The 12,746-nt window shown below is 35.1% G+C and overlaps 1 protein-coding gene across 1 annotated transcript; it reads right to left on the bottom strand.

The window, feature by feature from the left end:
- Positions 1–2,918: 2,918 nt before the first annotated feature.
- LOC123526221 (macrophage mannose receptor 1-like) lies at positions 2,919–12,350 on the bottom strand. The gene is made up of 8 exons (XM_053523602.1): positions 12,184–12,350; positions 11,341–11,814; positions 9,313–9,591; positions 8,180–8,356; positions 7,111–7,137; positions 5,175–5,459; positions 4,844–5,038; positions 2,919–3,004 (listed from the first exon to the last, which is right to left on the bottom strand). The coding sequence occupies exons 2-8, from the start codon at positions 11,423–11,425 to the stop codon at positions 2,973–2,975; spliced, it is 1,080 nt and encodes a 359-aa protein (XP_053379577.1). The 5' UTR covers positions 11,426–11,814; positions 12,184–12,350; the 3' UTR covers positions 2,919–2,972.
- Between the last annotated feature and the right edge of the window lie 396 nt (positions 12,351–12,746).

Genomic DNA, 12,746 nt, shown 5'->3' with positions numbered 1-12,746 from the left:
TTATCATGATATAAACTTGCGCACCTCTTATTTTTCGTCTGGCTCCGCCCCCTATTTTCAGAGTTATGGCTCCCAAAATAGTCAAAAATGCACATTTTGACACGCCTAGCTCAAAAAGTATTTGATATAGATTCATTAAAACTGTGTGTGTGTTCGGGTTTTACGTCTTTTTCAACAATTTTTCAGTCATATGAAGGACGGTGTCTACTTGTAGCAGTGAGCATAATGCCAAACTTTATAGTGCTGCCTCACTGGAATATCACGCCGTAGACACGTGACATGATATACCACCCAGTCACACATACTGACCGCGGGATCACCAGCCCTAGCACAACACTCTTAATGCTGAGCGCCAAGCGGAGAGACGCTACTAGTACCATTTTTACGTCTTTGGTATGACGCGGCCGGGGATCGAACCCACGACCTCAATCGAACGCACTCGAAGCGGAAGCTCTACCACTAGGCTACCGAGGGATTCATGAAACCTTGCATGAGTCTCAATCATGATGTAAACTTGCGCACGTCTTATTTTTCATTTGGGTCCGCCCATATTTCAACAGTAATGGGCCCTGAAATAGTAAAAAACTGCACATTTTTACCTTGTGACGCGCCTAGTTCAAAAAGTATATAATATAAATTTACAAAAATGTAATAAACCTTGCAGGGGTCTTTATCGTGATATGATTTGCACACTTACTATTTTTGTCTGCCTCCATCCCCAATTTTTAGAGTTATTGTCCCTGAAATAGTCAAAATGCACATTTTCACCTTGTAACGCACCTAGCTTAAAAAGTTATGGCCCCTGAAATAGTAAAAATGCACATTTTCACCTAATTATGTGCCTAGTGTTTGATGCAAATTCATGAAACCTTGTTGAGTGTTTATCATGATGTGACTCTGCACACTTGGCATTCTTCTTGAGAGTATTAGCGCTTATTACAAAGTTATAGCCCGTGAAATTGCCAAAATAGTGGATTTTTTTATTCTGATGCTCATAGCTCAAAAAATATACGGCCTAGAATAATGAATCCTTTCCATAAAAAGTTTGTTGAGGCTATACCCCATTAAGACTGCAAACACTTGAATTATTGCCCCTTATTTGTGACAAATGAACTAGTCGGGAGCACACCCTGTGTCCTACCGACAAATTCTAGTTTTTGTACCGTTCGTGTCTATATGCTAGAAGCTCGAAAGAAAAATGCATGTAAGTTTGCATGAAAAATTCTGTATATTCAAAATAGCGGAGTCGCAGTCGTCAGTGATGATAATAGTTCCGAAACCGTAAAACATCTTAAAGCAGATCGGACGTTAACATGCTGAGTAAGTAGAATTTAAAGTTTTGTGTTGAAAATACAAATACACAAGTACAAATTAGAAACAACGTTTAATGCTTGATTTTTTCATCAATCTGCATAAAATGATGAAATGATTATTGTTCTGCCGATAATTAATATTGGATGTTGAAGCCATCCAAATACTCCCCAGTGCTGGTGTTTACTTACATATTTTACTTTATTATGATACTTTTTTTTTGGTTGGGTTTAACCTCGCACCGACACAATTTTAGGTCATATGGCGACTTTCCAGCTTTGATGGTGGAGGAAGACCCCCAGGTGCCCCTCCGTGCATTATTTCATCACGAGCGGGCACCTGGGTAGAACCACCGACCTTCCGTATGCCAGCTGGATGGCTTCCTCACATGAAGAATTCAACGCCCCGAGTGAGGCGGCTCGAACCCACATCGATGAGGGGGCAAGTGATTTGAAGTCAGCGACCTTAACCACTCGGCCACGAAGGCCCCTTTATTATGATACATGTAGACACTCAAAGCAATAACAATAACACATTGTTATATATCCTGCTTTTCCAGATATAAAATGTAATCGTTCTATTTTGTTACACATATTTCAACATTTGTAAGCATTATCAAGGTCCAGTGTTAGACCGACAAGAACGTAACAACAGAGATTTTGTGATAGTTTCCAAATGTGTAAATTTCGTTTCTACACTTTGATTTTAGTCTTTTCTACATTTATATATGTATGTCACTCAGTGTATCGTTTGATTTTTATTCTTTGTATAAGGTAAATACATTTAGTCCAGAAATGTAGTTTCTTCTTATGTATATTGTTTGGTGTATTTAATTTTTACATGTAAAATATATAAGTTTTTCTTCTTTCGTATTTCTGTCTATTGATATCCCATATATTTTTAAAACATTAATTAAGAAGCGGTCATTTTTCCCGGCCACAAAATCTAATGCACTTATTTGCACTAATCTTACTTTTTAAACCGACTGAATATAAACAAATGAAGGTATGCTGTGTCTATACGACATATATAATCAGAACACTGACTAGCGATTGGTAGCAGTAGCACGTTGTCTTAAACAAGGAGATATAATTTTTTTACGAAAAAAAAACAACAACAAAAAAACAATAAAAACATACATATCTTCAACACTGCTGACAATAAAGACAGAAAATACTGTCGACATAGGTAAATCTAAGGTAGACTTTGTAGTCGGTCTGGTAATGATCTGTCGTTATTCTTTGTCGTGTAAATTGGCGTTCTTACTTAAGAAATAATAAGTCCCCAAACGTGGTTTATCGTAGAATAACCCGCGTTTTGAGTTCTTATGCGTAAGAATATATCACGAAGGCCGAAATCACACTTGGGAACTTATTATTTCGATTCTAACACGACGTATTAATATCAACAGTGTTAGAAAAAATGGTAACTACTTTTTACGACCGCGCAACGCACCTAGATCGGATGACGTCATTGCACGCGAGTGGTATATTGCAGAATAACCCGAGATAGATTTTGCTCTACATGTATGTAGGTTATTTGCCTGTCGTGTTAGAATATATAATAACTGCATTTAATACACAGAAATGAAAAATACAACACATTGTTTTTTTCTATTTAGTTTAATAAGATTTTCTGCAGAGACACCTAACTACATCCATTTACCCAATCAACGATGGTCCAGATGAAATACCTTGAAATGAAATAAGATATAAGATTATATTACTTGCAATGAGTATTTATCAAAAGTATTACTTTTTACAAAAACCTAATGAACTGCTGAACATTTCCAGGCAAACAATTACACAACCTAAAAAAAATAATGTATTTCTTTTGTTAAATGCTTAATGGCTGGCAATGCAAGTCTCTGATTTCCGTCTTCTGGCCTGTTTCGTCGGGCCCTTAAGGGTGTTTTCCTTGTTGCTCTGTCTTCTGCAAAGGCATTGAGTACATGCGTATCAGGTTCTTAAGGACTGCATTTTTATATTATATTTACAAGGGCATCTTCGTGTTTTACATAACATACCTTCTGTTGCCTTATCGTATGTTAGGATTTCACCTGGCGGGGATTATTTTTATTTACACTTGTAACTTTGGAACATGGTGAGGTTAGGTGCACCATAAACCGGATCAAACTCCCCAGTGGTGGTTTTGCCACTGACATTCCAAGGCGGTGCCCCACTGTGTTCCTATATTTGTTTGTTTTGTCCTTTGGTGTTTCATTGTCTGTGTTATGTGCGAGGGTTGTTCGTGTGTGTCTTTGGGGAGGCTGCGTGTTTTGAACGTGGCTTTCCCTGTTGGATATTCTTCCTTGTTTTTTAGAAACCTGTTACACTGAAATCTATTTTCATTAGCCGATTTTTCTGCTTTCGTGTATTATTTCCTTGAACCGATTTTATTGATAAAACTTCCTTAACCACATGTACTTATCTTATTCTACCAGTATCCCTATATTTGGTTGAAACTGGACTGCCCCATCAATTTCAATATCACACGGCATCCAGCCTTTACAAAGTTTCTGACGGACTGCTCTTTAAAAACATTTGTTACATGCAATTGTAAACTCAGTGTCAAGATTTAAGAAGAGCTGATCATCTATTCCAGTGCAGTGCGGAACGTTATAAAGACGATGTTAGGGGGCATGTGTAGTGTGACATATTTCAGTATGTATTACAAATGCTATTGCTATTGTATTTTCATGGTGTGACGGCTGTTAAACATTTTCTCCGGTGTATTTTCTGAAACTTTGGAATCAGTCAATGTATACGGACGATAGATTTCCACTTCAACCGTTGCTAGGGGCAGTACGGGTTGCACATTTTATTACCTTTTGTGCACAGGCTCAACCAGACAAGTCTTAAATTATTTTTGCTTGGTTGTCTTCTATGCTTAATTGAGGATCACTTACTCGTTATGATTTTTTAATCGTCCGAATCATTCGATTCTAACCTTGTCAAATATTTGTGTTTGTAATGTGAACTACATTTCTCGTTTAGGTCTTTAACCTTTTATACAGGCTTACATTGCAATTGTTGGATATGAGGCATTCGTTATCGAAAGACTTACACTTAGTTCTCAATGGAGCAGTTTAGTTTGATTTCAGTATTTTTCACATGTAGTTGTCAAAGTCGAAAATTTATCAATTTGTTTGCAAATGAATGCCTGGTGAGCACCTAAGATTTAAAATACATAGGCGTAAAACTGTAAGTTAAGGATTAATGTTTTAATTTTAATATGTAAGCAAAGATGTCAAACTGAATATAGCGATGACCAGAGAAATTTACAAATCAACAAACTATGAATGGAATATTTTTGTATTGAGCAATTTCTCAAGAAATGTTTTCCTATAAACGAGTTTAATCGGTCACAGAAAAAATATTAAGTTACTGTCTTTCTGAACTTTAATTTATCAAGCTTGTTTTCAAAAAAGTTTATCTATCAAGGCAGAGCTTCTGATTGATATCGCTTTTACCGATTACTGCATTTCTCATGCCAGTCTAATTTATTCGTTTCTAAAAACGCCTATACTTACGGTATTGACACAATAAAGGATGTATTTCTCCTGATGACGAGGTTCCGCCAAATATGGAATGGTGTGTGCTTCCGCATGGTATATCATCCCATTGCCCACTTTTATATGGTATAAGTGCCACACAATCTTCTTGGCTAGAACTAGCATAATTCGATAAGTGACCAGGTATCCAGTTTGTAAACTGCACAGGAGCTCCTGGAATTAAAAATACACGATAATAGTAGTCTTGTAGACATGGTAATTTGGTTTTATTTTCTTATTGAAAACTCTTTTTTTTTAATATTTAATTTATATGAACGTATACATAAAAATAAATAATAGTATGTCCAACCGGATGTCCACCGAAAATGTCCCTCCGAGTTGTGGTCTGTAAGCCCGATCCAAACAGCATGGCTTGGAGAATATCTGTTCAGAAATCTTTGGATAAATGCTTGTTCTTGTAGACTACTTATGTAGGCAAGATGACCTCCTCTACTATGACATATGTCCTCAGCATGCTGCCAAGCAACCTTAGCGTTTGGAACAATTTCGTAACAACTGTGGTCATATTGTCCAAGAACGCCTCTGTCTCTCTCTGCTTGAAGATGAAGGCTATAGGAGCACAGATTTATGTTACCTGAAATAGAAAGAAAACTACCATACCATGTATCACAGCGGGACATGAACACAGCCTTCAAGTATATTCTAAAATTCTTTGTAGACCTCCGATTCAAACCAATCCTGGACCAGAGGAACAGTGATGAGTAGCAATGTATACAAACATATGAATAGCTAGCGTAATGTATACCCTGTCCAACTGATATCAAAAGACACTTTACAAACTTCCAACTGACAGCACTAAACTAACTTGTGTTGCCTGTTCTATTTGTTGTTATTTAATACAGGATCTTTATCACATAGGTACAATGCTTAATAGCGTAGTAAGGGAGTAATTTAATTAGTAAATACAAATATTCCATTCTTTAGTATGCAACACGACAGCTCAACTGGGTAAACGTAAGTATCCTGTCTACATGCAATCTTGTTTCCAAGGATATGCATACGGACAAGTATTATGGAATTTAAGAGATACAACTTACACAGGGCAGGAACTAAGTGGATTTTAGTGACCGGTCTATAATAAAGCGGAATCTTTTCGAGCCCTATTATGAACATTCAAGAGGAAAATGAATAATACAGGCTAAGGATTCCGGATTATGTTATCTTTCATGTACATCACTAGAATTACATTTCAAATAAAAAAAAACTTGTCAACCCTTACCGTGCAACACATGATTGCTTCTGCCTTTGCGACCAGTGTAGATCATGATCAGTGCAGTCTGATCATGATCTGCACTGTTCGCTATTCAGCCAGCATCTTGTTGGTAAGCACCCCCTTTAACAGTTTATGGTACTGTCCAAATTGGAAGATGGACAAGTTCATTATAGAAATTAAGCAGGGTAAGGGTTAAACCCAACGAAACAAACACGTTGGGGGTATATTACAATACATGTACACAAATGTTAGTTGTACGTTGCATTCAAACCTGTTACTTGAATTTAACTTACCATTTAACTTATTTTTCATTACTTATTTGACATTGACATATCCCCTATTATTTTAAGTTTTCCAGTGAAATATAGAGTTTTCTCAATGAAATAAAAGTGATAATCCACAATTTTGAAACAGTAGATTATCATTTTTATTTTTCACTGTTTTTGTCGAACTAGTTCCGGTCCTCCGTCGCGATTGAAGTCAAACTGTATACCGAGCGTTATGAATACCGGGGGCCATAATGACGATGACGTCGTTAAAATGACGTCATTTGTGTTATGCTTTCTGTTGATCTTTCCCACGATTTTCGACATTTTATAAATTACGTAATAAAAGTAGAGTTTTACACATGAAATAAAAAGAAAATTTGTTTGTGTCAGTGAAATATCAATTTTATTTCACTCGTGAGCACCAAAAACGGACATTTTCACTCGTGGCTACGCCACTCGTAAAAACATCGGTTTTTGATGCTCACTTGTGAAAATTGATTTCACTGAAACAAACAAATGTCCTCTATATATAACCTCTGGTGCCGTCATGATAACTGCACATAAAATCCTTGCGACCTATAACACTGTTCTAATCAACAACCAAAAGAACGGCTGCATCAATACTTTCCTGATAAATTGTTATCAGAATGATGGAAAACGGATTAATTCTAAAGAAAGTTACATCCTATACCTTATGTTCTTAGAAATTTATTATCAAACATAAAGTAACCATGTACTATTACCGTCGGAAACTGTCGCATCAACTGTAGCTGAAAAAAAATTAACATCATATTAGACAATGTATAAAGGACATTTCTTAGATCTTTGCTATCAATTGATGTCTTTAACTTTACATATATCTTCTCCAGTATCTACTCTATCATTTTCAGCAATTACCAGGGTATGTCGTTGTGCCCGTTAAAATTAACTTATAGACAAGAAATAATGACAAATCATAATTTAGTATTCATATAACAGAACCAGGAACAGAAGCAAACTTTGTATTAAATCAAAGGAAAAATAATTCCAAAATGAACTTGAAATACATTTTTCTTGATTTTCTATTTTCGTGTAATATAGTAAGATGTAACAAAACTTGCAAATTCTTTCATAATATGTTTTCTACAGACAACATTTTTCTCTTATTCATTGTATAATTATTGAGTGGTTTAAATTATATACAGAACGAAAGCATAAAACTTATGGGTACTAAATGTTTATTTTCTGATATGTTTAGATAAAATACTCAATTTCAGACGGACTGTTACAAAAACAACTCATTTCTAGATAAATGTTTTAATAAATATCATTCTTTTTAGCTTATTTCTGTTACCATGTAATGGTAAGTTTGACTTCTTGTATATATAACAACAATATAGATAAACTGTCAGTATAGCATGCTTACATCTTTTATAAAGTAAACAGTAATGACCAAATACTACATTTTCATTTGTTGTCCGTCTCTTTGCTTTTAAATAGGCATCCCTGTTTTTCATAGCATTGGCCTTAATTTTCATTACATAAAACTGTTTGTATCAGCTGAAACATTTACGTGCAAATGAAAATAATAATCTGATGCCGCTCGCAAGAAATCAACTTCATATTCAACCCAAAATGAGAAACAGGAAGAAAAAGATCGTCAAAGGGTGCACAGTAACAACTTCCGGAAATTTCCTTCAAGCATGTTACCGACTAGGTAAAAATCTGTTATACACATATATGCAATTTGATTGCATTAAATTCAAACCAAACTCTTAATACATGGCAATGACAGTCTGTAAATAAAATACTAACTTAAAGTATAAAACAAACCATATTGACATATATACGCATGACGTGTATGAAAGAATTCTGACAACGAAGTATCACCACCACATCGTACATCATCCCACTGTCCAGTCGATGGTGACATATAAACACAATCCTCGGAATTGTGATACCTGTAATCCTTTCGCCCAGGCTTCCAATTTGTGTATGTTATGGAAGTACCTAAACAATGTTACAAGTAATAACGTCATTTCGTTTCTTATTTCGAAAAGCAATAACATTACGGAGTTCAATAAAACACAGATATATTTTCTACGGATTTCACTTAAACACTGATATATATTTTTGCACAAATCAATTCTATACAGCAGACTATTGCAATAACATAGACAATGGTTTAGCTCTTCAGAAGTTTCAACTTAACAATATAAGTTTTCAATCACATTACGAATCATCGTACCTAATGAGATGTTTTCGCTGTACGAATTATCGTACCTAATGAGATGTTTTCGCTGTTGAAGTGTTTGAAAACCAACGGTGATAACCCATCCTGCATGTATGCCTTTATACTTTTAAATGACTACACCCGTTTTATGTTTTATCCAATAACCTCGCTATTATTTTGTAAAAATACATATATTGCTAATACTCGAGTGAAGTGATTTGTAAGACAAGTAAATGTTTCGAAAGATGATGGGGGCTTTTACATTTATTATAAAATGTAGCATATTCTTTTCCTGAAAAATTGCCATCAGATATGTGACAAAATTATTTAGAATAGATCAAACTTACCATTAACTAATATACCAAGGAATCAATGTAAAGACATTTTTGTTAAATTGTGAAGCCAAAACCCATATACTTTGGCATTTCTGGCATTTTGAAAACAAAATTCTTCAAAATGTTATCTATGTCCTGTCACCCTTTTAAATGTACTTGGTCGCGTTGGTCTAGAGAATGATTTGAAACAAAATTCTTTGAAGGAGTTCTTATTAAAGTAAATTCATTTTTATATTCAAAACGGACATTTTCACATTAACGGCAAAGTAAGTATTTTTTTCTCATTTTTAAAACAAACAAAACTTTTTTTGTTTCCTAGATACTAGATATCGTTGTGTTAACAATTGTAACGATTAGTTTTAAAATGTGTACAATGTAAGTAGTGTGTCGACTATTACCTGACGTCCATTCGAAATTTTCTTCTTGATTTCTATCGTGTAGACCTAACCATACTCCATGACTATGATGTTTAACAAGAAAGTTGTTGATAAAGTCTTGTTCCTGTTGGTTAGCTATATGTATCAGATGCCCTCCATTACTTTTGCAGTTTGACTCAGCATGAGACCAGGATACAGCTGCCTGAACAATCTCGTAACAACTCTTTCCTAACTGTGCTATCAGTTCTCCGGGCTGCTTCGCAAGATGCTGTATTCTATTAGGGCACAGTTCAATATGACCTGAAAACAAGAGCCGTCACTATTAGTGACAAATGCTCCCGAAGCGTGCCAAAGACTACTTCAGTTGTCTGCACAAAATATTACAATCTGTTTACCTTGGTCTGAGAGACACGAATCATAAAAGCGATATGGTTAACATTTGTTTGAAATTGTTTTCAAATCCATTGATAAATATCAGAACTATAGACTAGACAAGAAACAGACCATGTTAACCTTTAATTTCTAAGTGTGACTTTAACCTTGGACAAGAGTGCGGGTCTGACGCTTGATACATCATCTCATTATAGGAAACATTTATGAATGGTTATAACTAATATATGGACCGGACAAGAGACGGACCCTGTTAACATCTTACTGTGACCTTGACCTTAGAGCTAGGGATAAGGGTTTTGCGCATTACACATATGTATTATTTTATTACAGGGAACATTTATGCCAAGTTATTTCAAAAACTCTTCATGAATGACCGGACACGAAATAGACCCTGTTAACATTTGAGCTCTAAGTGTGACGTTGACCTTGGAGCTAGGAGTCTGTGGGATAAAACGTTGCCGACATTCCAAAGTATACACATGTCTGGTATTTTATGTATGTTCATACAACACTAATACCACTTATAGTTTATTATGGACAACTGAAAAAATCTTAAAACTCACATTGATCAAATAATAGATTGTTTTATCTGACAGGTAATACTTTTGCAAAGAATGGCATTTGAAAATAAGTTGTTATTATAAAATCCTTGCGAGAAAAGTATATAAAGAGATTATCTGTAATTCAGATATGTTAGAGTCGATTCTTGATATTATTGAGTGCATTATTGATATTCATTATAGATTATAAACCAATGAAGTTATGATCAATAGAATACTAAAATAATGAATAAATAGTGAAACGGTACTCTATATAGACTGTATACCTGTTATCTATTTTTGGGACAATCTTGTTAAGTTGCGATATATAGATTCCATGCGATATATAGATTCTACCGGGTGCTGCCTGGAAGACATTATCGTCGGACTGCGAATAGTTGACTATGTCAATGTTGATAATTACTCTATTGTCATGATATCGTTCCGAATATCTCATAGAAACAAAACAATGTCCAAAGATTAGTTTAACTTGGTCCAAAAAGTGATTCTTTTGAATAGATGTTATTTACAGTTTTTGTCTGTTTTAAAATAACATTAAGGTACTAGTATGTATCAGCAGAAATGGACAATTCGTTTATGTATATATATAAATCGTTAAAACATGTTATTCATATTAGGTGGTATAAAATTTTGAACATTATGATCTGATGCTAACCGTATTCAAGTATTCAATAAAATAATACTAGAGATGCTTTTGTGAAAAGCACATGTCTCCCACAACTGCCTTGTTTGTCTGGATTGTTCAGACGAGTGGTTCCTAAGAAAAATGTCTAGTTTCTCTAGGTGGACAAGACGAGTGGACCCATAAATGGTTTAGACGAGTGGATAAAATCAGTAATTTAAGGGCCATAATTCAAATATTGCCTGGGCGGATTTGGCTTCATATCGAACTTGGTCTTATGGTCAAACACATTTTGTTCAAGTTTGGTTAAGATCGGATGAGAAATGTTCGACTTAGAGTGCGGACAAGCTTTGTGACACACACACACACACACACACACACACACACACACACACACACAGAGACAGACTAGAATAAATCAATATTTCTCCCACACCACTGTGTGGTGGGGGGCATAACTAGTAGGTTAAATACCTTGAAGGGTAGCTGGCTTTTGTGTAGCCATCTGCTTAGTTGTCGTAGTCGTTCTTGTTGTCGTAGTTGTCCGCAATGTACTCATCTGTGTTGTAGAAGGTTTGAGTGTGGTCGTGGATAATGTTGGTCTTGTTGTTGTGGATGCACTAGTTGCTCTTGTTGTCACTTTTGTTGCTCTTGTTGTTGTAGGCCTCTGTGTGGTAGTAGTAGACAGAGTACTTGTTGAAGGAGCAGGTGTCGACGTTAAAGTCGTAGTGGACGCTAAAGTCGTAGAAGATGTGGTTGTGGGTCGTGTCGTTGTAGTCGTTTCTCTTGTAGTCACCACAGGTGTTGTGGGAACAGTAGTTGTTTGAGTTGTTGTCGTTGTTGCTTTCGGTGTTGATGAAACGACTGTTGTAGTTGTTGGTACTGGCGTGGTAGAAGCTAAAAAAGTCGTTTGTGCTACTGTTGTTTGTGCAACCGTTGTTGTAGGTACTATGAATTAAGTAAAAATGTTTAGATTATAAAATAAGAGCAACTGAAAATCGAAAATAAAATTCATAGATATTCTTAGCTCGTTAATAATAATTCCAAACTGTTTGAAAATGTGTTTTCTATTCAATTCTATAATCGTGTATGAAATACACAAACGATATATACTCATATGCTGCAATGAGCTAAGGATATTTCTATCTTTCAGTATAATTATGCAATGTTAATTATAAAATGTGGTGGTCCCGAGTGAAAGACATTTATTACGGAAGCTTTATTTTGTATTTCAAGTTTTAATCTCATCTTAATCGGTTATTAAGTAAACGTAACTAATATTTATAAAACGATATTAAAGATTAAAAGAAAAGATACGTTTGTCCTCATCAGGAACTGCACCAGGGCATGTCTGTATCTGAAGCTGGCTATCTTTTTCAACATATCCTAACTGAGAAAAAAAAGTTTTATAATACTTGTATGTGTATTATATTAAATAAAGATTATTATGACAAGCTTGTGAATATAATTCCTACTTCTGTGATATTCTGGAAAACTTGTTAAACATCGATTTAAGTACTGCGGTCAGCATTTAACTATAAAAACGTGTCTGTTTTTAAAACATAAGGTACCAGGAAACTGAAGTCATTGTACTTACCTCACAAAGAAACGAAAAACATATTGAATGGGTTACTGTGAAAATTGGAGAAGAGAACATTAAACCATCTAAATGTGTAAGGAATATAAGTGCTTTTCTAGACTCCAAAATGAGCATGGGAAAACATATTAACTCAGTTTGTAGTTCAGGGTATGGACAGCTACGTCAAATAGGCCACATCAGGAAATATCTAAATACAGGTGCTACAAAATCTCTAGTAAATACACTCGTCACTTCACGCCTTGATTATTGCAATGCGCTCTTGTATGGTGTTCCGAATTAA

The sequence above is a fragment of the Mercenaria mercenaria genome, chromosome 14, assembly GCF_021730395.1.
Source record: "Mercenaria mercenaria strain notata chromosome 14, MADL_Memer_1, whole genome shotgun sequence".
Taxonomy (NCBI): domain Eukaryota; kingdom Metazoa; phylum Mollusca; class Bivalvia; order Venerida; family Veneridae; genus Mercenaria; species Mercenaria mercenaria.
This window is presented reverse-complemented; position numbering and strand designations above follow the sequence as displayed.

What these genes read in the sequence shown, in the direction of transcription:
- LOC123526221 (XM_053523602.1), bottom strand. Translation starts at nt 11,425, where the DNA reads ATGAGTACATTGCGGACAACTACGACAACAAGAACGACTACGACAACT. An exon ending in ACATTTTCGGTGGACATCCG is followed by an intron (nt 5,039 to 5,174) that starts GTTGGACATACT and finishes TTTTAATTCCAG; the next exon opens with GAGCTCCTGTGCAGTTTACA. An exon ending in TCCTTTATTGTGTCAATACC is followed by an intron (nt 3,005 to 4,843) that starts GTAAGTATAGGC and finishes TTTCATTTCAAG; the next exon opens with GTATTTCATCTGGACCATCG.